A 24,658-nucleotide genomic window follows, 5' to 3' on the forward strand; every position below is an offset into this window, starting at 1 on the left:
GTGATGCGGAGCCGCAGACACAAAAAGGCTGGAGGCAACTTCTTAGAACCTGAGGTTTCCTTTGTGCAGTTTGAACCCCTCTGCTCAGCCCTGCCAGCTTCCCTCCCTCCCAGAGCGCCTCGGGCCCTGCCCGGAGAACAGGAACCGCTTCTCCGCCTGGCTCGGCCGCCAGCCGCCCCGGGCTCTGGGAGGGCTTCCTGCCGCCGCGCTAGCCTGTGCCCTTCTGCAGGCTGTCATTGAAGACCTTGTATTTCTGCATTAGTTCATCCAGTTTGGCGGCTGCAGAGGAAAGAAAAAAACACAAACAGCAAAGTGAGTCTAGTGCTTCCCGGCCCGAAAGAGGCAGAAGTGGGCAATCCACGCAAGGGTAACCTCCTGCCCCTTCAGCCCACCCCAGCCACGTGTCCTCCCTGGTGGACCCTTGTCAGGCTCCAGGCACCACCGGCAGCAGGGAAATGGCTGAGCGGGGAGCTGCCACGGGCATCCCTCCTGGGAGCCAGGCCGGCAGCTCAGGGGCCCGGGCCGCGGTCCCAGCCGGCTGCCCATGGCCCGGCAAGGAGCCAGGGGCTGTTCTGATGTCGACAGTGTATTCAATTTTAACCAGAAGAACAATATGCATACAGTGACAAATCCAATGACACGGAGCAGCCCTAAGGCCTTAGCGGAACAGCACCAGTCTCCACCACCCACCCAACGCCAGGGGCCCCTCCGCTGTGACCCGTGCCGCCTGGCTCTTCACGGGGAGGAGAGGGCACCAGGGCTGCCATGACACCTGCCTCTTGAGGCAGCAGCCTGAGACAGTGACTGCGGGATGTGACCTGAGGGGCTTCTGCTCGCTTCCCTGTCGCCACAGAGTCAGCTCTGCCTTTATGTTTTCCACTAAGTACAGGACTCCTGGTCCTGCTCGGCCTGTCCCCTTCCACAGCCCGTCTGCCGCACTGCCTTTTACATGTCATGTCATTAACACTGACATTAGGTGCTGTGACAGCCTGAATGTGTCATCCTCTGCCCATCCCGAGGGTGACTCTGAAGCTAGGAATCATGGGTGTGCCTCAGGGCAATGGGCCTCAGGGTGCTGGGTGGGCGGGCTCCTCCCTGCACAGCAGGGGCTGTGCTCAGCCCAGCCTGAACTGCACCCCCAGGATCTTCTCCACTTGCCATCAACGTGTCCGGTGGCGTCCCAGTTTCGGGGCTTCCTCTCGCGACCTGCAGTTCTCTAGTCTCTCCCTAGGTGCTGGACGGCCTTTGCTTTGGGTGGCATCTGCCTTCATCAAACCCTCTGGCCGCCCCCAGGGGCAGCTGTCAGTTGTCACCTCTCCGCCCTGGCCCAGGCCTTGTGTGTCGGCCTTGTGTGTCGCCCTTGTGCCTCGCCCTTGTGCTTGGCCGAGCTTAGGGGAAGCGCCCCCAGGACTGCACCTCTGAGCCAACGGGTTCTTTCTCGAAGCTCTGGCTCCAGAGCTGTGACCCTGGTCCTCCAGATCACAGAAGGCTGGATTCCGGGCCACATCTTGTGTGTTCCATCTGCCCCGTGCTTGGAATCTGAAGCCTCACTCAGCTGACTCAGTCTGCTTTGCCTGTCACTTCCTGGGCAACCCACGCCTCCATCTCCCTTCCTCTTTCTCTGGCACGTTTGGTCGCCACCTGGATTGGGCCTCCATGTCGCTTACCCATGTCCATCGTTCTGTCTCTGCTCTGTACTCTTACAGTTGCCGCCTCGTTTTGTTTTCCAGTCTTTGCTCGTTGCTGGGTTTTCACAGCTTTGCAGGCACATCTGGATGTCACAGTGAGTATGTTCACTCACATTTCCCACTCACCCAGGTCTTTCTTCTCTCTTCCATGGTGCTGGTTCTCTTCCCCCAGCCCTGGACAGCCGCTGGGGTTGGGAGAGGGGGCCTGGGTAGCTGGCGCTGCCCCTGCTCTGCTGTGGTGGGGCCCCCGCTTCCTGCAGCCTCTTTCCTTAGCAGAGCTTTGGAGGAGCCTGGGTTTCCTCATTCGTTTCAATCATTTTCTTTGCTTCCACCCTCTGCTTCCAGTCCACTCACCACTGCCCCTCCCAGCGCTCCCCAGCTGCTCCCTGGGGCTGTCCTCTCGCTGCAGCGGTCCCTAGCCATTGTGCTGTTCACTTTCTGCCTTCCAGAACCTGTTAACATCTCTCCTGCACTGGTGCCCTCAACTCCCCTCTGCTCTTCCCAGCACTGAGAGGGTTGCTTCGCTTCCAGAACACATCAATATTTTCACGGCAGTGAGGTCTCAGGGGCCCTGGGAGGCAAACGGGACTGCAGGTCCACCCGATCAGGATGGCAACACCCAGTGTGTGGGGAATGACAATGGGACAAGCTGCCAGCCCACACCGCCAAGACCCTCCCTGCTCACATGAGACCACACCTCCAGCCACGGGCCCAGCGGGCACACTGGGCCCCTCTCTTCAATACTTGGGGACATGCCACCAACACAGCCTGGCCGCTGGCATGCAGATGGGCGGGAGGAGAAATAGCACAACAACACAGACCTTCCATGGTGGCAGGTCTTGAGGAGGTCATCGAGACCAAGGCCCTCAATGTGTCAGATAGAAAAGGGACAAGTAAAGGACGGTTCCAAGTGGCCTTTGGAGTGCATTTAATGCTAGCTCCCTTCTTGGGGCGTGTCTCAAGCCTAGGAATTCGTTTCAAACCAAATCAGGAAGGTGCCTTGACGGGAGCCAAGTCTGGAGCCACAAGAGAGGTCGGCGTCCTGCTGGCCCTGCCCCCCTCGCATCTCTCCAGACCCCAAGGCGGCCCACAAAGTGCTGCAGGTTCGCAAGCCTGACGCACACAACCCCTATCTGAAAAGCAAAACCTGTCACCAGCCCCATGGTGCCACAGTCCCAGGTAAGACGGCACACTGTTCAGACACTAATGGTCATTATTATAATAATGACAGCACAGATTACACACAGTTTATTAACAGCAATTCTATACACTAGGGTGAGAGTCCTAGTGGCAGTGGTGACTAGGATAAATGCTAGAATAAATTTTAAAGTGGAGGATTCCGGTGCAGTTCAATCAGCAAGAAGTGACTCCTGAGTGCCCATGTTGCCCTCATGCGACAGGCATGTGCCAAGGCCAAGAGCAGTGAGAAGGGAAGCTGCCCAAGGAGAGGGTGGGCTGGAGAGTTCATCCAAAGACAGTCACCAAAGCAGGGCTCAGGGGCTATATGACCCAAAGCCACTACTTGAGGGCACATCAGTGGAAAATATTTCTAGGTAAATGCCTTGGTTGCTGCTGCAAACAAAAGACTGACCGAGAAGCCGGGGAGGAAAGGCTGGGGAAGGAGCTGTCCACAAGGGCTCTGAGAAGCTCTGACATAGTCTTGGGACCCAGGAAGGCCATATGCATGCCCAGGGCTGTGAAATTGCCCAGGAGAGACCTGAGTTCACCTCCAGCTGCCCTTGAGGCTCTGAATAAGCACAAAGTAAAGAAGAAAGAGCTGTCAACTGCCCGGCTGAGTGTCGATGAAAAATATGAGTCTCCACATTGAAAAAGCTCAAAAAGCTCCAAATGGGATAAACTCAAAGCCATTCGCACAGAGACATTATAATCAAACTATCAAAAGCCAGAGATCAACAGAATTTTGAAAACAAGTGAAGAGATTTATTGTGTACAATGGACCTCAATAAGATGACGAGCTAATTTCATGTCAAAAGTTATGAAGGCCAGAAATAGTGGAATAACATATTCAAAGTACAAAAGAAAAGGACCGTCCACCAGGAATTCTATATCCAGTAAGATTACCTTCAAAGACGAAGGAGAAGTTAAGATATTCCCAGATAAACAAAAACTGAGGAAGTCCGTCACTAGCAGACTTTCCCTACAAGAAACACTAAAGGTATGCTGCAAATGTTGTGGATGTAAAGAAAAAAAAAAGAAACACTGAAGGTAGTCCTCCAGGCTGAAATGAAGGGGCACTAGACAGCAAGTGAAATACACGTGAAGAAATAAAGAACTCCAATAAAGGTAGCGACACAGGCAAATACAAACGTAAGTATTTTTATTTGTGATTCTTTTTGTCCCCTACGTACCTTAAAAGGCAATTATATAAAGCAACGATTATAAATCTGTGTTGACAGGCATACAACACATAAAGTTGTGATTCATATAAAATAACAGTACAAAGGAGGGAGAAGGAAGAAAGCTGTGTTGGAGCAACGTTTCTGTGTACTGCTGAAATGAACTCGGTACTCGACTGTTTAAGATGTTACCTATAATTCTAAGGGCAACCACTAAGAAAATAACTTGAAAAAATAGTTAAAGAAACAATAAGGTAATGAAAATGGTAAGCTAGAAAACATCTATTTAACACTAAAGAAATAAGAGGAATAGAGAATCATCGGTGTTTACGTTAAGTGTAAGTGGATGAAACAGCAGGTGAAAAGGCAGAGATTGGTAGATGGATAAACAGTCTGGCAGTACCTCAAAAAGCTAATTACAGAGTCACCACGTGACCCAGCAACCCCGTTCCTGGGCATGTACCCCAGTGAACGGAAGACCTGTGCTCACACACACTCGTGCGCACGTTCATAGCAACATTCGTAGCTGCCAGAAGGTAGGAACAAGCACATGTCTACCAACAGGTAAACGGATAAACAAAAGGTAGTGTATCCAAACAAGGGAATGTTCTTCAGTCCCAGAAAAGAGTGGAGTATGTGGAGAAAGCCTAGAAAACATCATGCTCAGTGAAAGAAGCCAGACACAAAAGGCCACATGTCGTGTGATCCCATTTATAGCAATGTCCAGACAGGCAAATCCGCAGAGACAGACGGTGGATCGGTGGTTGCCAGGAGCTGGGGTAGGGGAGTGGGGGCTGGCTGCTAATGGTCTGGGATTTCTTTTGGGGGTGATGAAAATGTCCTGGACTTAGATAGCGGTGATGGTTACATAACGCTGTGAATATCCTAAAAGCTGCTGAATTGTACACTTTTCAAACGGTGTGCATTATGTTATGTGAATTATAACTCGGTAAAGCTGTTATTGTTAAAAATGAAGAAGAGCAACGTAGGAAAACTGGCTTTACCTTCTTTCTTTGGATTTATTTTGCCATTTATTTTCTAACCTCCTGAAATGTGGTATTAGTGCAGGGATTTAAAAAAAAATGAATCGAACAGAGAGCCCGGAAAGCCACGCGTGTGTGGGCATGTGGCAACTAACAGAGGTGGCAGTGTTGCAGACCAACGGGGAGAGTGAATTCCATTCGGTGGTGCTGAGACAAATGTGGGCCCCCTCACACTGCACCAAGATTCAACGCTTGGAAGATTACTGACCTAACTGTAGAAGGTCAGACTATACAGTTTGGGGAAGACAATGTAAGAGTATCTTCAGGACGCTGGAGTAGAAAAGTATTCGTCAGTGAGACACAGGAGGCCTGCCCACGAAGAAACGATGGCTGCATGTCACTACATGCAAATGGAACGCTGCTGCACGGCAGAGGACCACAGAAAGACACGAAGCGCTAAGCCGCACGGTGTAAGCAGATACATGCGATACACTGAACGTGCAAAAACTCAAGTCCAGAACATAAAAAGGGCTGCAAATTGATGAGAAAGAGACGAGCAACCCAACAGAAAGATGAACAAGACTGAAACAGGCACTTCACATTAAGAGAAAACTTCAATGGTCAATAGAGGTATGAAAAGCTACAACCTTGCTGGTAATCAGTGAAATGCGAAATAAAGACGCAATGCAATACAGAACATACCCACCAACGAGGTGCCGGTGAGGAAGCTGGAAGCAGCAATGGGATGGCTCACGCACTACCAGTGGGGGACGGGCAACACAGCAGGACCAAGTCGTGCTGAAGACGCTGAAACAGCCCACACATGCACCGAGAGTGGCACGGCTGGGCATGGGGCAGTGCAGGCCGCTGATGGAACACTACGTGGCACGGGCTGGCAAACTACAGTCCACCACCTGCTTTTATAAGTCAAGTTTTCCAGAAACACAGCCAGACTCTCTCATCTATGCATCCTCTATGGCTGCTTTCCCGCGACAACAGCTCAGCTGAGTAGTTGCCACAGAGACCATGTGGCCTGTAACGCCTAGAATATTCACTATTGGACCCTTTACAGGAAAAGTTTCCCGACTCGTGCTAAATGGCAATGAAAATGAACAAATTACATATCCACACGATACAGGTGAATCTCACAAAGAAATAACTGTTACCAAGTCAGGACAGCAGTCACCTGGAAGCAGGAGAGGATTACGACCGAAGAGGCACATGGGAGGTGCTAGGCATGTCCCACTTCTCGACCTGGGCTGCGGGTGACACAAGTATTCACTTTGAAATCATCTGAAGTAGAATGAAGGAGGTTTGACATAGCACAGGGAAAATACCAAACCAGTTCGTATTTCTGGCCCTATAAGTTGAGACTCCTCCTGAAATGCTATTTTTCTTTTTCTTGTCATTTGTATACTGGATATTCTTTATTTTTATAGACAAAGGGCTTTAAAACAATATTAAAAATATGCTCAAGAAACCAACAGAAAAAATTTTTTCTTAATGTAGATTTCCACAATTAAAAAAATTATTCAGAAGAAAAATTTAATTAAAATTGAATTCAGATACAATTGTGCATCTACACACTGGCAAAACCATGGAAAGGATCGAACACAGGGCTGCCGAGGACACAGTGGAAGGGAAACCATTTGAGCCTAATGGCCTGGCCTCATAACCCCGCAGGAACTCTGTCTTAAGGACATAATTAGATGAATGTCTAAATATATTCACAGTGCACTTTTTTTAAGATTGAAAATCAAGGAGAAACGACGCAGAACCCCGCCGTGTAGACACAGCATCATTTGCCCAAGCATTGCCCGATGTCAGAACTCAGGATCATCTCCGTTTTCTCACTACTGCAAATCCTGCCATAGCAGTATGTGTAATAGTAAAAACTAAAAATGACCTACAGATCCAGCAATAGAAAATGTTAAGCAAATGTTAGCAGGTACCTGACTAGAATAATATTTGACAGTTAAAAATGTTACTTAGGAAAAATGGGAAAACACCTCAAATGAAGTCAAAGGAAAAGAACACAATATAAAACATAATACCCATCTTATGAGTACATTTAATTTAAAAAGAACCAGTAACAGGACAAATAATGGAGAGAAATAGACCAAAATACTAATACCAACCGCTCTGCAGGCCTTTGGGTTACCTGAATTTTCTGCAATGAATATATTTATTTTATAATCCATTGAAAGTACTTTTTTTCAAGGACAGGAAAAGATGCTTTAGAAAAAGAAGAAAGAAAGAAGGGGCCAGTCCCCAGATGTTCCCCAAGTGCTGGTGCACACAGAAAAGAAGCCGAGAGGGCGACCACATACCTAGACTCATCACAGAGCTGTCACTGCCCCAGCAGATCTGCTTGCCCTGCTGCTTCCTCACCATCTCGGTGGCTTTCACAGAGGTGTCAGCGACCTCCACGACTGCCTTCAGTAGCTGGGGAGGGAGGGCGTGTGGGCATTAGATGCTGCTGGTCTGACCTGGAGACAGCATCTCCTGCTTCCCACCCAAGTTCACACCGAGCATGTAGCATTCGCCCCCAAAGACAGAGTTCTTGAATCTAAGTCCCCTTCCTCCTGGCCTGGTGGGGATGCCACACTATGATGCTGCTCTGGTAACCTTCCGTACCTAGCGACATGCCAGCCAGCACTGCACGTCCTCCCAGACCGAGTAAGGCAAATGGCCCAAGAAAAAAGGGCAGGAGAGCCCTGTGCCCTAAATATCCCTGTTGGAGGGTCTCACAAGACAGGGTGGTCAGAGGTTGTGAAGTCTTGGAGCCTCTCCATGAAAAAAGCAAAATAAATGGCGTGAAACCCTTGAGCCAAGACCAGAGTTCTGCATATGGCAGGTGCGATAATCATAACTAAACCCAGCTTTTCAGGTTGGCCTCTGGGGTTCTGGAATGTGGAACAATGAAACAAGTAAACACCTACTCAGCGTGGCAGTGGGAGACCGCTTTCTCCTGTCTTGCCGGAGCCGGTCATGGGCACAGATGGGCAAGCATTTGTCTGCCTGTCTGGCACGGTTCTTGGTCATGTACAAGAACGAATGGATCTTGATTTGTTTGGGTAGGATGTGGAAACAGAATGAGACCAATATAAAGATGGAAGCTGGAGGCTGGGATAAGGTCAGGTACCACGGCAAGTAGGACCTAACACGGGCAGTGCGCAAACCTCTTCAGGGCCCAGGGTCTTGACTTAGTTAATATCCGCTGAAGTGCGGTGGGTTTGGGGGCAACACCCACATCGCCCCTCCACCACACAGGTGCCCTCCCTCCATGACACCAAGAGAAGCATCTGGCCCAACCCACTGAAGGTCCCAGGCCTGAAGCCCAGAGCCTCGCCATGTACTGGCTTGCAGGGAACCCAGGCCAAGCCCCTCCCGGCCCCTCGGCCCAGCCCTCAGGTCCCTCGTCAGGGGCTGCTGAGGCCCCTAAGCCCAGGGAGGGTGTGAGCTGTCTGTCTGCGTGGGCAGCGCAGGGCAGGCGAGAGGGAGGACCATTCTTACTTGGCTGCAGGAAGTCAGAGACTGGTACACGGCCTGGATGATGGGGCCGCACTGGTGGAGGTTGGGGCCTGGGCGCTGGCAGCACTCACTCAGCTCGTTGTCGTAGACTTCAAGGAAAGCCGAGATGAGCTGGTGGAAGTCAGAGATGGCCAGGCGCAGCTTCTGGTCCAGGGTGCTGATGCTGGCCCCTTGCTTGTGCTGTGCAAGGCACTGCAAAGGCAGAGGCAGAGTCCCTCGAGACTGTCCCCGCCTGGCCAGCCACACCGTGCAGTCGGGATGGGGAGACAGAGGCGCTGAACGGAGCAAGCCAGCTTAGAGCAAGACCTTCTTTCTGGCTGCGGGCCTCAATCCTGCCACGTACGCTAGCGTGGGCCTCAGTCTTTTTCATAACCATATAAAGAGGCCGTGCCAAGGTGACGAGGCACAGGCAAGCAGGGAGCTTGGGCAAGCTTCCCGGCTCACGTGCAGACCTTTGCTCCCCAGGCCCAGCCTCGGCGCCCCTCACCTCTGCGTGCAGTGAGCACCTGCAGCGTTCTAGAACCTGTCAGGCACCGTGCACGAGCCACCTCCCTTAAGCCTCACATGCTGGGGGAGGTGATGTCACTTGCCCTAGGACACAAAGAGGGCCCCCCAAGCCTCACCACCCCCGGCAGGAGGCACCCCTCACCTCCACTCTGAGCATCTGCAGCTTGGCAGTGCTCTCCTGCAGCTGCCTGGCCAGCTCCGCCACCTTCTCCTTCTCAGACTTGGCCGAGGGGCTGTGGCTGCAGGGAGAGAAAGGGGGACATTTCCAGCTCCATACCGCCATGGGTGCCTGTGGTAACGGAACCAGGTGGGGCTGGAGCTGGGACAGGAACCTGCGGCACTGCTGCCAAGGCCTTGTGGAGCACATACCGCTGCCAGTCATCACTCTGCTTGTAGAAGAGGGACCGCATGTCCATGGGCCACGGGTCACACCTGGGGTTCAGGAGCGTCTGCAGGTGGGGGCTGGAGAAGAACTCCTCTAGCAACGCCTCGTTCTTCTCCATGGTGTCCCTGAAGTACTCTTTCAGGCTGCAAAGGCAGCCCCCAGGACCCCGCCATCACAGGCTGCAGCACTGACCCAGCAGGCCCCGGGTCCCACATGGAAGATCCAAGACGCAGAACAAGACCAGGCCGAGGCCAGGAAAAGGAGCCCCACTACTTCGGGTGCTCACCCACCTAGAACGTGCCTGGCCCATCTTCTCCCAGACCCATACCACTCCTTCCAACTCACACCCGGGACCCTGGGCAGCAGCCCAGCATCCTCAGGACACAGCCACCCCTTGCCCATACACTGCTTGGCCCAGACTGGCCAGCCAGATCCCCGAGGGGGGTGTCCTGCCTCAGCCGGCATCCCTAGCTCCTGGGCCAGTAGGCGGCTGCTGCCAGCAAGCTGCTGCCCCCAGAAGGGGAGTGAGACCCCAGCTGCAGACGTACCCCCAGTGACACAAGCTCCAGATCTAGGACCAAGACAAGACTGTCCAGGACACCCATCTGGACCATTGGAACCTTTACCTCGAGCACCTGGAGTATCCAATGGTCAGGCTCCGGGCTACATCCAGCAACTGGTCCATGAAGTATAGCTGCTTCTGGGCACAGGCACAGCCCTGGGTAGGGAAGGCCACACACATTCACTGGCTAGACCTCAGCTTAGCAGAGGCAGCTGTTCCAGGCACCCCTGCCCCACGTGCCACCCTGTCCCTGCCTGGCCACATCTTGGACTAGCTCAGGGACTTTGGCCTCAGAGGCTTCTGCCATCAAGTGCTCCTTGCCCAGCCCCCACCTCAGGCTGCCATGAGGCCTAGGACCACACTTCGGAACATGCCAGGTGCTGCAGAAACATACAGGGCTGTGTGCTTACCACAGAACTAACAGCACAGCCTATTGAGTGGGCGTGTGACATGCAGCAGGGCCTGCTGAGACAGAACACAGCCCACAGGGACCTGATGGTGGCCCACTTGTCAGGTTGACCTCCAGGACAAGGCCAGGGACAGCTGAAAGCGACATGATGGGGCAAGGTGCACGGCAAACCACTTCCACCTCAGCACCCACATTAGGTAGTACCCCTCTGCAAACCATTTTCAGGCCAGGCGCGGTAGCTCATGCCTGTCATCCCAGCACTCTGGGAGGCCAAGGTGGGAGGATCGCTAGAGCTCAGGAGTTCAAGACCAGCCTGAGCAAGAGTTGAGACCCCAACTCTACCAAAAATAGAAAAATTAGCTGGTCATGGTGGTGCACGCCAGTAGTCCCAGCTACTCAGGAGGCTGAGGCAGGAGGATCGCTTGAGCTCAGGAGTTTGAGGTTGCAATAAGCTATGATGAAGCCACTGCATTCTACCCAGGGCGACAGAGTGAGACTGTCTCAAAAAAAAAAAGTACTTTCGCAAATTCTCATTCCATTTTATTTTTCTTTGTTTTAAAAAACATAAAATAATACATGCTATTTGTTTTGGAAAATTCAGTAAAGTTTTAAACAGTTAATGCAACTTACTACTTCATTTATTTTATTTTTTTTTTTTTGAGACAGAGTCTTGCTCTGTTGCCCAAGGCTAGAGTGCCGTGGCGTCAGCCTAGCTCACAGCAACCTCAAACTCCTGGGCTCAAGCGATCCTCCTGCCTCGGCCTCCCGAGTAGCTGGGACTACAGGCATGCGCCACCATGCCCGCCTAGTTTTTTCTGTATATATTTTTAGTTGTCCATATAATTTCTTTGTATTTTTTAGTAGAGATCGGATCTCGCTCTTGCTCAGGCTGGTCTCGAACTCCTGACCTTGAGCGATCCTCCTGCCTCGAAGCCAACAGAGCTACCATGTGACCCAGCAGCAGTTCCAGACGTGGCGACATACCCAAGAGGTATGCAGTCGGAAAATCACACAAGAACGGTCACAGCACCAGTATTCATAATAATCAAACAGTGACAACAATTATTTCAAAATTCAGAAATGTTAAGGGCAGGCAGGAGGTTCCTGACTGGCTGCGGGTGTGTGAGGGTGGGCAGCACGTGGGGGCCTGGCTCTGCTACCCTGCAACCTCAAGTGAGATGTTCGTCACCTCCCCTACCGCCGAGGGTGGCTGTGACAATTACTGTCAAAGTGCTGCGCAAGAATGTAGTCATCAGCCAAGGACAGGACACACTCTCTGTCCCTTTGGTCATCATCAGCCAGAGATCTGCCTCCACCTCCATAGTCGCCCTCTCCCCTGTGCCCAAGGACAGCTAGGGTCTGCCCAAGAGAATCCTATCAGCTCTTGCCCCAGGGACACCTCAAGAAACAGCCTGCCCAGGCACGCAGCTGGCTCGGGGGCCTGAGGAACCTCAAAGGCACCGGGGTAAGAAACTGCTCCCATCCCCATGCCGGCATCACCCAGGTCCCCAGCCCAGGGCAGAAAGTGTGCACGTCCTCTGTGGGGACAGATGAGCTCCCTCTCTTACCTTCAGGAGCTCCTGGTCGTCTGGCGCGCACAGCATCAGCTCATGGCCTAGTTTCACCATCTCTGTGGGAGCACAAAGACCCTGTCACTACAAGCACCCACCCAACCAGAAGATGACACCAGATACCCAGGGGGCTCACGACACACAGGGCACCGAGGCTCCACGGTGAGGGTGCTCCTGCAGCCCAGCACACACAAGGCCAGGACCAGGGTGGACCAGAGGCAGTTGGAAGACATACCCCGGTGCCAGAGCTGCCTGTTGCCTTGTGACCCACACTCTCTGCGTGTCAGTTTCCTCACCTGACACTAAGGGGTTGTGCCCACACTCTTCCATGCGTGGGCTCTCTAACTCTGGGTTTAGCAGAAGCCAGCCAAAACACGCTGCGTGCCACCCTCGGAGACCCCGTGAGGCCAAAGCAAAAGGAACCACCACTCACATGTGTTGATGTCCTAAAGGTCTTCCATGTCACCATCTCCTACCATCTTGCCAGCAACCCTAGCAGGTGGGCCTTGGTTCCATTTTACACATGGGGAACCTGAGTTCCCGCATGGCACAGAGCCCACCCAAACACATCTTCCAAGTAACCGCCTGGTACACGGAGAAAGGCCAGGACTTGGAGCCAGGAAGCCTGGGGCAATGCCAGCCCTGTGCCCCCACCTACCCTATGGCAACACCCTCAATCCCCTCACGGGCAAGACCCTTCTCCAACCTCTACGTGCCACAATGACAGAACAGGTGCAACCTGGCACAGCGCCTGCTTTGGAAGGTGTGTCGCGGGAAGCAAGCAGAGCGTCCGTGTGAAGGCACTCAGCAACCCTACAGATGCTGCACAAAGGCCAACTGTACCCCCCAAGGAAGCCCGCCCCCCACAGCCCTTAACCCCAAATCCTCATGACCTCCCTGACCCCTCTTTCCCCCACAGCGAGTCCAGCCAACCCTCCCCTCACGCTAAACCCAGGATCTGACCAGTGCTCCCCCTCCACTGCCCCCCAGCTCTCGCCTGGATCAGCCACTGCAAGAGCTGCACTGGTGTGCCCGCCTCTGCCTGGGGCTCTGGGGCTCCTATTCTTGCCACCGTGGACCCAGGGGTCCTGTTAAGCCCAACATCCGGCATTAGCCTTCCTCAGAGTGAGAGCCAATATCCTTCCATGGCCCACAAGGCCCAGCCTGACCTCCCCCCTTGCTCTCCAGTCCACTCCAGCCACACGGACCTCCTCACTAGTCCTCAAAGGTGCCAGACACAAGCGTACCTCAGGCCCTTTGCACACGCTGCTCCCTCGCCCTGAACACGATTCCTCCTGCCACCTGCCCAGCTCACTTCCTCCCTTCCTGCCACCTTACCTCAGTAGTACCACCCTTCCCCCAAGCCACCCAGGCACCAATCTGGCCTCGCCTGGCTGTTCACAGCGCTTCCCATGGTCCAATGCTCTGAGGATCTTCCTGCCTTGCCTGTCCCATTGCCTGTCTCTCCCGACTAGCACGGAAGCTCTGGGAGTGCAGCACAGTTGGCTGCTACACCCCCAGCACCTAAAATAGAGCCCTGTATACAGTAGGTGCTCCTTTAATATTTGCCAGATGAATTCCAGAACTATCCTAGCTCCATACTTGTCCTGGTTTCTCTCACACTCTTTGACAAACCCAACACTCAGCACACTCTAAAGAGGTAAGCAACACTGGGATTTTCAACCCCACTTTACAAAAGAGGAAACTGAGGCCAGGAATGGTGAGGTCAAGGCTGTGGCTGGACTAGGGCCCCGCCTGAGGGCCAAGGTCAGGGTCAGCATGTGTGTCTGTGTGTGTTAGAGAATTCACGTGCCATCTCATGGCCTCTGGGTGGTCCCATTAGTAGGCAAGTATCAGACACAACAGCTCCAGGGACAAGGACAGTACTTCTGTGTGGCCCAAGCCAGGCTACAGGCCGTTGCAAGATACAACATCTGGTTCTTCTGGCCCAGTTCAGCTGCAGGGACTATCTGGATAATTAATTTGGCAATGCCAGCTGGGGCATGGATCAGGGCTCTGGGGGTCCAGTTTATCCACCCTGGAGCGGTCAGAACAAACACAGGCCCATGAAAAATTTGACCTTTGAAATTCCATCGACTTTTGGAGATGAAGGTGAAAAGTTAGCCAACTAGCAGTCATTACTGGGTTAAGGACAGTTTCTACCAAGAAATGATAGAAAAGAAGAGTTAGAAAACAAGCCCCGGCACAAAGCAATAGGCATGCTCCCAGGAGCGCCACGTGCAGAGGGCATGCACACATGCCGGGGAGACAGAACCACCAATGGTGTCAGCAACAGTCACCATCTCTGCCTACCAGTGCTGCAGAGGACTGACATGCTCTTGATCCCTGTGAGAGGAGCTCTTACACTCACCATGCCTAGAATCAGGGGATCGTGATTCTAGAAGGCTCTAGCAACATCCACAGAGTGTGCACCACTCAAAAGAAAACTCCAGTCTGGTGCAAAATTCACTACAACTGAGGAAGGAGACTATAAACAAGCTCAGAATTGCCCAGAATTTACCACCAAATTCCGCACTCCCCTAATGAGACCTACCTTGGATCTTCACCTCTGCCGGGGCTCCCTGTAGTGAGCTGAATTTGTCCTGCAGGGCGGGGCAGACCCTGCAAGGCGACAGCAAAGCCAGTGAGTCCTGAGAGGGCTGGAGACTCCCCCTCACCACCCCCTGTGTCCACTTGCTCTCAGGAGTGAACTGCTTGTGTATATGTGCTAAATGACACTGTAGAATGGTTAATTTTATGTCATGTTAATTTCATCTCCACAAATTCTTAGGGAAAAACACTTGAAAAAGTTTACCTCAGAAATGTGCATTTGAATACTGAAACGAAAATTCCTCTCACAGTTAAAAAAAAGAGACCACGCCAGGGGAAAAGAGAGAACTCCTCAACACTCTGAGCTCTTTCTTGAAACAGTGGTGCCGGATGGCTTTGGGGGTGCAGACCGGGCCCTCTGGCACTGGCCCCAGGCCAGCACTTGCTCCTCCGGGGTGGGGCACTTTCTTCTCTTCCAGCCCCAGTGTATCCAGCCGCCAGCTCCCGGAGGACATGGCCTCCCCTGGGTAGCTTGCAGCCACCTTGGCATCCCTCTATCCCAGTGGGGCCGGGCACCGTCCTTCTACTGAGCTCTCACCTCCCAGATTACAGGCTTGCCAAGGCCAGGAGCTGGCTTTCCATTCTGTATTTCTGGGGCTTAATACTGTGGCCAGTTAGTATCTAATGAATGAACAATCATCACCTCTTGTTGCAGAATAATCTGCCATTAGCGAATGCCAACACTTAGCTCTTCCCAGAGAGGGGTCAGCCCATAAGCAAGCCCCATTTCTGCAAATAAAGTTTTACTGCCATTCAGCCTTGCCCATTCCTCCACATGCTGTCTGTGGCTATTTTTGTGCCACAATGGCAGAGATTGACAATATTGACTGTCTGGGCCTTTGTAAAAAAGGCTCACTGAGCCCTCCTTTAAGCCATTTGGGGGCTCCTGCTGTGACAGACTCTATAGTCACAGTCACAGTTATTCACCCTTGGCATGGTGCAGCCCTGCCTTGACAGCAGCACACCAATACACATGACAAGGGCCACTCGTAAGCACCTTGCCTTAAAAGTGATCTGGTGGGCAGAACAGGTTCCAGACGCAGACTGTATGGAAGTCCCAGACATGTGTTGTAAGCCACACACAGCTCAAGTCTCCCACTGGCTCTCCTCCTTCAGGGCGACACAGTCCAACTGCTGTACCCCCAGCCCCGAGCTCCATGCCTGGCACAACACTGAGGTCCTGGGGATGTCACCCCAGCTGCTGAGGCCTCAAGCTCTCGCTAGGGAGCCCTAGGAGCTTGCCACTATGGTAGCCCCCACACACACCATGCAGAGAAAGAGGCTCTTCCACAGGGCTGCTAGAGCCTGAGCTCCACCCTGCCATGGCCCTGGTTGTCACTCCTGCACTGCAAGACCCGGGACAATTCATGGCTCCAGCCTGACCCTCAGCTTCCTAGTCTGAGACTGAGAGGACTGACGTAAAGCATTTCCAGAGTGGTAGTTAAACCAAGGAAAACCCTCCAAAATCCAGCTGAGCACAGCATCGAGGAGGCGGGTGGACTAGCCCGGCACTGCTGGAAGCCACTTCACCCCCAATCTGAGCATGGCTCAGTAGTCAGCGCTTCCCACCTAACCAGCTGCTCTCAGGGAGGCCTCTGGGAGGATAGCTATCACAGAAAGCACACACCCCATCTTCCCCAGGTGGGCTGGGAGGCGTCGGTGTACCCCCCAGATGGGAAGAGGAAGAAAACAGGGCATTACCGTACACACATCCACTCCAGAATCTCCAAGCGACGCTTCGAGGGGCTACACAGCATTTCCTGAATCGTCTCTGGTCCTGTGACATGCACACCCTCTAGAAAGGGGCAGTTTAGGTCCTAAGCAAGGAAAGGGCAAGCCAGAAGCTTTAGGAAGCACAACCACTGAAGGGTGCCAAGGTGCTTCTGTAAGCGCTCATGACGCCTGCCTTCACACATGCCCTGCAGCTCAGCACCCCCTCCCCAGCTCTCCTTCCATCCTGCCAAGAGTTCACATCCCCTCAGTATCAAATCCACCTCCTGAGGCCTGCTGCCCCCATGCCTTCAAGTGTGTCCGTTCTGGGCTACTGTGGCAGCAAGCCCTAGGAGCAACACCTAAGACATCAGATCTAGGCTCCCAGGCAGAGGGAAAGGGGAGGGAGAGAGGGAGAGGAACCACAGAGCCTGTCGTGGAGGGGCGGGGGATGGGGGCGGGGCAGGCAGAGTGAAGAGGAGTGAGGAAGAGATGGAGGGGAGGGAGAGGAGCGGGGGTGTGGGAAGGGGGAAGCGGGGCAGAGGGAGCGGTCGGTGGGCCAAAGGGACCTGGGACAGCTCCCTGACCTTATGGGTCCCGCTTCCTCACTGCTGCGTTGAGGGGGTTTGGAGGCCAGCCCTGGCATCTGACGCCAAGCCCCCGTCTCGCTGATTTGACAGAGTGGCACTGGGCTCTGCCCATGTCTCCCCCAGACCCCGCAAGCTCCCTGAGGCCAGGCCTCCCTCAGTCCTCCTCCTCTGCACTTGCTCCTAGCGCCCAGCCCGAGTCTTGCAGAGTTCCATCCGTGGCGCTGGCCCCAACTACCAGACACGGGACGTGCAGACGGCAAGTGCAAAGGCCTGGGGCACCCCAAAGAGCAAAAATGCATGCTCCACAAGCAGCCCCTTGCTGCAGGGTAACAAGGCGCAGCCAAGACCGGCCACAGAGGCCGCGTGGCGCCGCCGACTTCCGCGGCAAGCCCGCCCCGACCTCGAGCAGGGCCCCGCCCGGCCCCCCGCCCGGGTTGGCTCCCTGGGCCCGCGGCACCTTCAGCTTCCTGAACACCTCCATGGCCGCCTTGAATACGCTGTGGTCATCCTCGTCCTCGTCGTAGTCGCCGCCGCCACCGCCGCCGCCAGCACCCAACCCCGCCATGTTTCGCGCTCGCAGCCGCGCCCCGCCCACGCCCTGGCCCCATGGGTCGGCCCGCCTGCCAATCACGCGCCACGCCGCGGGCGAGCGCCGCTGCGGGCCACCCCTTCCCGCCGCAACTTCCTATTGGGCCGCGGCTCGGCGGGAGGTGCCCGGGCTCCCTCGCCGGCGTCAGCGCCGCCCAGGGGCCGGGCCACGGGGAACGGGGCGGCGCTGGAACGCAGGCCGAGCTGGGGCTGGCGCTGGCTCTCTGTCGCCAGCCTTGCTGGCGTCGCCCTGCCGGCAGCCGGGAGGAGGACACGTCGAGGCGATGCTTGTCCAGGAGGGAGCGCTCCTGCCTCGCTCGGGTTCTCCTGGGCCACAGCTGCGGGGACCTTGGTCCCCAGCAGGAAGAAGGGGAGCCTTGGATGCAGTACGGAACTGGGAATTCAGCTTCCCTCTCCCAGCGCGGGGCTCTGTCTCCTGTTTACCATGCTCACGCCATAGTTAAAGGGAAGTTGAATTCCAATCCCATGCCTACACGTTAGCTGTGTGACTTTACCTAACCTGTCTGTGCCTCGTTGCCCTCACCTATTTGGGATAATGAAAACACCCACTTCATTGGGTTGCTAATGAGGATGGCATGAGGTAATAATTCTATGAGCTGGGCACGGTGGCTCATGCCTGTAATCCCAGCACTTTGAGAGCCGGAGGCGGGAGGAACACTTGAGGCCAGAAGTTCAAGACCAGCCTGGGCAACATAGTGAGACCCCATCTCCACAAAAAATTTAAAAATTAGCCAGACGTGGTGGTGCACACCTGTAGTTCTGGCTACTTGGGAGGCTGAGGCAAGAGGATCGCTTGAGCCTAGGAGTTCAAAGCTGCAGTGAGCTATGATCATGCCACTCCAGTCTGGGCAACACAGCAAGGCCATGTCTCTAAAATAATAAAATAATTCCTATGAAATACCCAGGACAGTGCCTAGCCTGTCAAAGCACCATGCAGATGTTCACCATCATCATCATGCTGGGTGGCCCTGCTCCCCTTACTCTCACCCCATCGCAATCTATCTGTGGCTCCTTCCTGCCCTGTCCACTTACCAACTGCTTTGCATGTCTCAGGCCCTTCAAACTCAATGAGTGTGGAATGAAATTCATCAGCCCCACCTCGCCCAAGCGTTCCAAGCCCCCAGCTCACTGAATACCCCCACCCCTGGCACTGCTGATTGGACCTGGCAGGAAGGAGCTGCTGCCGGACTCTATGCCCCTCTGCGCCTGCCCTGCTATCTCCTGGAGGGGGTGGTTCAGAGGCAAGTCCAGAGTCAGGGAGACCAGGGACCAGCTAGGAGACATTTAAGTCATCCAAGTGACAGGAGAGGACTTAGCTCTGTCCTAGGAGGAGTGGGCAGGATCTGGGGTAACAGGAAAGGACCTCAGCCTGGCCTTGGGAGGCCCTGACACAGGCCCCGCTGGGGTGGGGCAGGGCCTTGTTCCCTATTGAATGTTCCGATGACATGGAGCCTCTAAACTTGTGCTGAACGGACATGGAGAGAAGGCCCAACAGCCCCAGCCAGGGGCCCAGCCACCTGCAAAGCACCTCTCCACCCTTCCACGTGGCTGCTGCCTTGGGCCCTTCTGAAAGCTGAGGGCTGACAGGGGCTTTGGGTTGTTTTTTTTTTTTTTTTTTTTAACCTTTTCTCTCTCTTTTTCTGTTTTTGTTTTTCTTTTTAGAAAATTTCATTTCAATCACAGCCCCAGCTCAGACATTCAAATTCTTGTGGGTTTTTCTGTGGATCTTTCCTAGCACTGGGGAATTTGGCAGGAGAAACCACGGCAGTGTGGCAGCCTCCCCCCACCCTCCCCATATCCTCTGCTCCTGAGGATCGGGAAGAAACCAGCCTGTGTATTCTGGAAGAGCATCTCCCTCCTCCACCCAGCCCGGTGGAGCCAGTGCGCCGCTCTGTCTATGGCATAGGCTGGGACTTGGCCTTGAGGGGAGAAGACCATCTCGAGAGGTCATGCAGGCCATCCCCCTGCATGGAGGACCTGTTGGCCAGCCCTGAGCCCGTGGAGATGGCTGCTGAAGACACGGCCTCCCTGCCCACATCACCCTGAATCATAGCACCTCTCAGGCCTCTTCCACTGGAAAGGCTGGAGGCTGGAGTGGGAACAGAGGCTGCTGGGCCTCTCAGGAAATGGGGAAGAAGGGGCCCAGCAGTAGGAGCTTCTGGAAATGTGGACTCCAGCTCAATACAAGGAAGCACTTCTCCCAGAAAGCACTTTCTAAACACCAACTGACTGCACAGAGAGGAAGGGAGCTCCCTGTCTTGGGTGGCATGCAAGCCCAGGGACGTGGGCAGAGATGTGGCGGGGTGGATTCGTACAATGGGGAAGGGGAGGAAGATCTCTGAGGGGCATTTTAGCCCAGAGACCCTGGGTTCTGTGAGGAAGGCCTGGGTGGGTCATGGGCCAAAAGTGGAGCCGAAGGACCCATTGACCTGCAAGTGGGGCATTAGTGGGAGGCTGTGGGGCCCTGGGCCGAACTGCGTGTCACACACAGCAAGAGCCAACCTCCCGATCATGGGGGAGACTTGGCCGTGGGTCCCAGCAGGCCCTTAGCCATGTGTTGGTGCTTGGAAAAGAGACTGGAAAATGAGACCAGTTGACAGGCGCTGGCCCCACCATGCCAGGGATGGGTTGGTGGGTGGTGGAGGCAGGTGAGGCCTCTCAATTTGTGTGGTGGGCACAGAAATGTAAGGCCAAGCAATTGGGTTCACTCAATCAGCTGGCCTCCCTGCCTTGTGGAGGGCATGGGGACAAGAGAAAGTCCTCGTGAGCATCTTGGCCCTGGGGTTCACACTGCTTTTAGCAGCAGACCCCAGAGTGCAATGGGAGTCTTAGCTGGGGCCCCCAGTCCACACCACTGATCAAAGACAGCTGAAGTCCAAGGGCTTTCCTCTCCACCCAGAAGGCAGCTTGGCTTCTGCCGCATCTGACAGCTGTTGGAGTTAGACCTGAGGAGGCGCCGCCTCCCCCCGGGGCGGGGGAGGCACGGCCAGTGGGATGAACGTTGTCTGAGCTGAAGCCCTTCATGGGGCCACGTCAACCCTGAACCAGGGAGCCTGGAGAGCCTTCGAGGGACTAAGGCTCCCTCCACCCCTCCCCTCCCCACCCCTGAAGCTCCCCATTAAGGGCAGAGAGCACCAAATTCAGGCTCCGTGTGTGTGAGTGTGTGTGTGTGTGTGTGTGTGTGTGTGTGTGTGAGAGAGAGAGAGAGAGAGAGAGAGAGATTGATTTCAGGGGGAGAACTGAGTTATGGGGTGAGAAGCTCGGCACATCCATGGGAGAAGGAAGTGGCCATGCCTGCCATGGGACTAGGGGAGAGATGGGGCAGAGGAATGATGTCAGGCTGAGGATGGCCTGAGTTTGGGACTCCCCAGGCAAGGCAAGGCCAGGGGCCTGCCCCCTCCTCCCCTCCCTCTCCCTGCCCCTCCCCTCTTCTTCCACCTTCCTTTTTCTCCCCCTCCTCCTCCTCCTCCCTCCTCTTCCTCCTCCTCCCCCTCCTCTCCCTCCTCCCTGGGCCTCTCTCCTCTGCTCCTGAGCTACCATGCTGAGCTGTTGACCACCCATCCACCCAGGCACCCTGGCGTGCAGGCTCGGTGCCCAGGTCTTGCAGCCAGCCCACGCCATCTGGGCGAGCCAGGAGCACGCTCAGAAACCAACCCTCTTAGTGCACATGGAAGGAAGGATGGAGAACATGAAAGTGGGGCCTTGCAAATGAGATCAGGAAGAGCCCCAGGCTGCAGGGACCCCAAACTTTGATGTAGGCAATGAGACCCAAAGGGTGCACAGAGTAAGAATGACACTGACTTTCCATGAGGTGGCTGTCATTCACTTGCCCTGTGGCCGGGGGATCGGCCTGGCTAAGCACACGCTACTGGCATCCCATAAGTCCAGAGGACTCCCGCGCTGCCACTATGGCCTTACAGAAGTGGGCCTGCTGTCACTGTAAGCTTGGAGGAGTCCAGTGGTCTCTGGTCTTAACCCTGGGTGGACAGCAGTGCCCACCTAGGAGCTGACTGCAAACTGTCAACTCTAAAATGTTCTCATCCTAGGCCTCTGCGTCCACCTTGAGAGTTTACTGGTATATGAGGATGGGGAAGCTGCCATAGGACCTTGGCCTCCTCTTCCTGTCACTTCTAGTCCCTATGCTGGGGCAAGGACCAAGGCAATGCAAGACAGTGCCACCTTCACACCCCATGATGCCCCTGCCCTAGGCTTCCTGCTTCGGGGCACCACCCCCACCTCCTTCAGTTGAGAGGTGCTCAGAGCCAAGGGGAATCACCATCACTTCCCCCCACCCCAGGCCACAAGCTCTTGCAGGAGCACATTCCACAGGATGGGACCTTCGAGAGCCTGTGTCTGCACCCTCTTCCCGCAGGGTGAATCTTGCTCCAGGCCTGAGGCACCTGTGAGGGGTGTGGGCAGAGCCTGGCTGGATGCGGGAAGGCAAGGGCTGAGGGGTCTTCCTCTGTCCTCTTGCCCCAGGTCCCATAAATGGGGGGAACAGTCTGGGCCCCTGGGGACCTGTGGGTTTCCCGCTCGCTCATGCCCTAGCACTCCCAGGCACGCAGGCGGTGGTGGGGGAGGGTCGGGCGCGGCAGCCCTGGGCGGCAGCAAAGGAAACGGCGGCAGGCGGGCTCACCCCCTCCGCAGGGAGACACTCGGGTCTAGACGGCTTGGCAAGGCCGGCAGGGCTGAGTCACATGCGTCTGGAGCTGGAGACGCGGGCCCCAGGACTGGAACGTGAACATGCCCGCTCGGAGGGCTCGGCGGCGGGAGGGGTGCTCAGCCCGGCCTTGTCGCCCCCAGCCCCTGAGCTGGGCCTGAGCTCAGGTTTCTGCTCAGCCTCTGGCCCCAGCCTGAGGACCTCGATGCCCACCGGGAGTTGGGTGGAGCCCACGAGATTGGCAGAAACAAACTGGAACTCCAGGTGGGGAAAGAGGATGGGAAAGCGGCCCCCATGGTCCCCCATTGCCACCATGCCCCTGCTCCCTGTGGGCCAACCCTGGCTACGTGCCACCTGTCCAGTCCACCTCCCAGAGGCGTGCTCCGCAGTGACGCCACAGCCCAGGGGCTGAGGGCCTGGAGTCCCCCGCCGCCCCGACCTGCAGTGCTCCTTACTAGCCTCGGCTTAGCCTCGGCTGGTGTGTCCGGTGCTCACAAAGCATCTGCAAGAAAAGTTGTTTAATTGGGACCAGATCCTCCGATCTTTCAGTGGCATTAAAACAAGATGAGATGAGTTTTAATGGAAAGGGTTGTTGGCAACAGTAAGGGGCCACAGAAAGTTTGGCTTTTTTTCTTCTCAAACCTTTAAGGGGAAAAAGGCCCCTGTACCTTCATTGACATACCAGATAACTGCATGCGCAGGTACCCAGAGAGACCCCCATGTGCCCACAGGGGCAGACCCAGCAGCCCTGCACCCACATGCACACACACTGATGTCAGTTTTACTCAGACAACATGTGGAAGGCTCAAGATTGGGTCTGTTCCCTTTCTCTGGGGATCACCCCAAGGGTGTATTCTTGGCTGCCAGACTGCTGTTCTGCCCTGGGCCCTGGCAAAAGGGCTGAAACATAGTAGGTGCTCCATGCACTTGGCAATGACGGAATTCCCTGTAGATAGTGGGAGAGCAGGGACACAGATACACATGTGAAACTAGCTTCTAGATGTCAGCTTGGCTATCTAACAACCAGCCTTACAGTCCAGCTCCTGACCTGTCAGGTGTGAGGTTGGCTCACTCCTCCCACCATGTTCTGACCCCACCCTGGGCCAGCCACTGTCCCCTCTCCCCTCGATGGCTCAGCTGCCTCCACACTGGCTCCACCTCCTGACCTCGTGCCCCCAGTCAATCTGTGCTCCACTCCACAGCCTGAAGGACCCCTGAGGGTGTATAAATTCAATCATGTGACTCCTGTGTGGAGCTGTGTGCAGTGGCTCCCTGATTCCTTCAAGGGCAAAGGCAAAGTCAGTCTGCCACCTGTCCACACCCTCCACAAGCTGGCCCTCCTGTCCTTTCACAGCCTACTGGCCCACTCGGCCCGCTCCACCACAATGGTCCCCTCGCTGTTTCTCAAATTGGGCCAAACCCTTTCCTGCCACAGGACCTTTGCACTGGCTGTCACTCCTTTTTTGGAAGACTCTTTACTGGAGTTCTTTTTGCATGACTATCTCCCCTTCATTCACATCTCTGCCCAAATGTCACTTTCTCACCATCTTCATCTGATCCCCTGTCAAAAGTGTTTCTCGCTCCAGTTGCCACGGCCAGCCACTTTCTTTCTGATGGGGTGCCCATGCTCCCACTAGCAAGGACTCAGCAGTTCCCAGTGAGGAAAGAATCCATTCTCCAATCCTCCCTTAACAAGAGGAGAGCTCTCAGCTATGCGGCTCTAAGCAGCCTGAGGGACAAAGAGCATTGCTTTGGCATCCCCCGGGCTGCCAGCCTGAGTCCTGACTTGCAGAGGGCATGTGTGTGCACACGTGTGCACGTGTGTGGGGAGTGGGCCACCTGGAAGGGAAAGGGAGGAGAAAGGGGGGAGGGAAGAAGGAACAGGAGTCCCTTCCTTGCCCTGAGAGTCCTGGGATTGTGCAGCTAGAAGCAACCTAGATCATCTAATGCAGCATTTCTAGGCTCCTTCTGGCTGTCAGATTCTAGAACTTTCTAAGGAGGCAATGTCCACCATATTGAGATGGGGAGACCGAGGCACTGAGCAGGGACACTTGCTCCCAAGATCACATGGCCCGTCAGTCCATGGCAGAGCTGGGAGCCCAAGGCTCTTTCCAGCAACCCCCAGGCTGCATCCCTGGTTCCTGGAAAATCCCAACACCCCTCCCACCCTCCGCTCCAGACACCGGGCTCAGGATTAATGTTGGCCTGGGGCCCTGCCTGTCTCAGCACAAGTCCATCAGTGAGCTCTTGGAGGCGGGTGAGGGCGGGAGGCTGAGGAAGAAACTTGCTGGAAGCCTCTGGTTCTCCTGGGCCCCCCAAAGGCTGGCTCTGCTCCGTGGGGGTTCCTTCAAGGTCCCCACGATGGCCGGGAGACTCAAGACTGGACAGAGTAGGCAGCAGGAGTACCATTCCCCAAGTGCCCACCAGGGTTGGCTGCTGGGCCCCCAACCAGCGGAAAGGCAGCAAGGACAGGCCTCCATGGG

General features: G+C 55.1%; 1 protein-coding gene across 1 annotated transcript; it reads right to left on the reverse strand.

Moving 5' to 3' along the window:
• Positions 1 to 39: 39 nt before the first annotated feature.
• Positions 40 to 17,495, reverse strand: HAUS7 (HAUS augmin like complex subunit 7). The gene is made up of 10 exons (XM_045538165.1): positions 17,364 to 17,495; positions 16,308 to 16,423; positions 14,551 to 14,618; positions 11,994 to 12,055; positions 10,081 to 10,172; positions 9,439 to 9,597; positions 9,212 to 9,308; positions 8,545 to 8,754; positions 7,359 to 7,473; positions 40 to 279 (listed from the first exon to the last, which is right to left on the reverse strand). The coding sequence occupies exons 1-10, from the start codon at positions 17,469 to 17,471 to the stop codon at positions 209 to 211; spliced, it is 1,098 nt and encodes a 365-aa protein (XP_045394121.1). The 5' UTR covers positions 17,472 to 17,495; the 3' UTR covers positions 40 to 208.
• Between the last annotated feature and the right edge of the window lie 7,163 nt (positions 17,496 to 24,658).

This window comes from Lemur catta, chromosome X (assembly GCF_020740605.2).
Source record: "Lemur catta isolate mLemCat1 chromosome X, mLemCat1.pri, whole genome shotgun sequence".
Taxonomy (NCBI): domain Eukaryota; kingdom Metazoa; phylum Chordata; class Mammalia; order Primates; family Lemuridae; genus Lemur; species Lemur catta.

Coding starts and splice junctions, on each gene's coding strand:
- HAUS7 (XM_045538165.1), bottom strand. CDS start 17,471: ATGGCGGGGTTGGGTGCTGGCGGCGGCGGTGGCGGCGGCGACTACGAC. Junction 16,424..17,363: donor AGGTGTTCAGGAAGCTGAAG/GTGCCGCGGGCC, acceptor TTCCTTGCTTAG/GACCTAAACTGCCCCTTTCT. Junction 7,474..8,544: donor CTCTGACTTCCTGCAGCCAA/GTAAGAATGGTC, acceptor CTCCCTCCCCAG/CTACTGAAGGCAGTCGTGGA.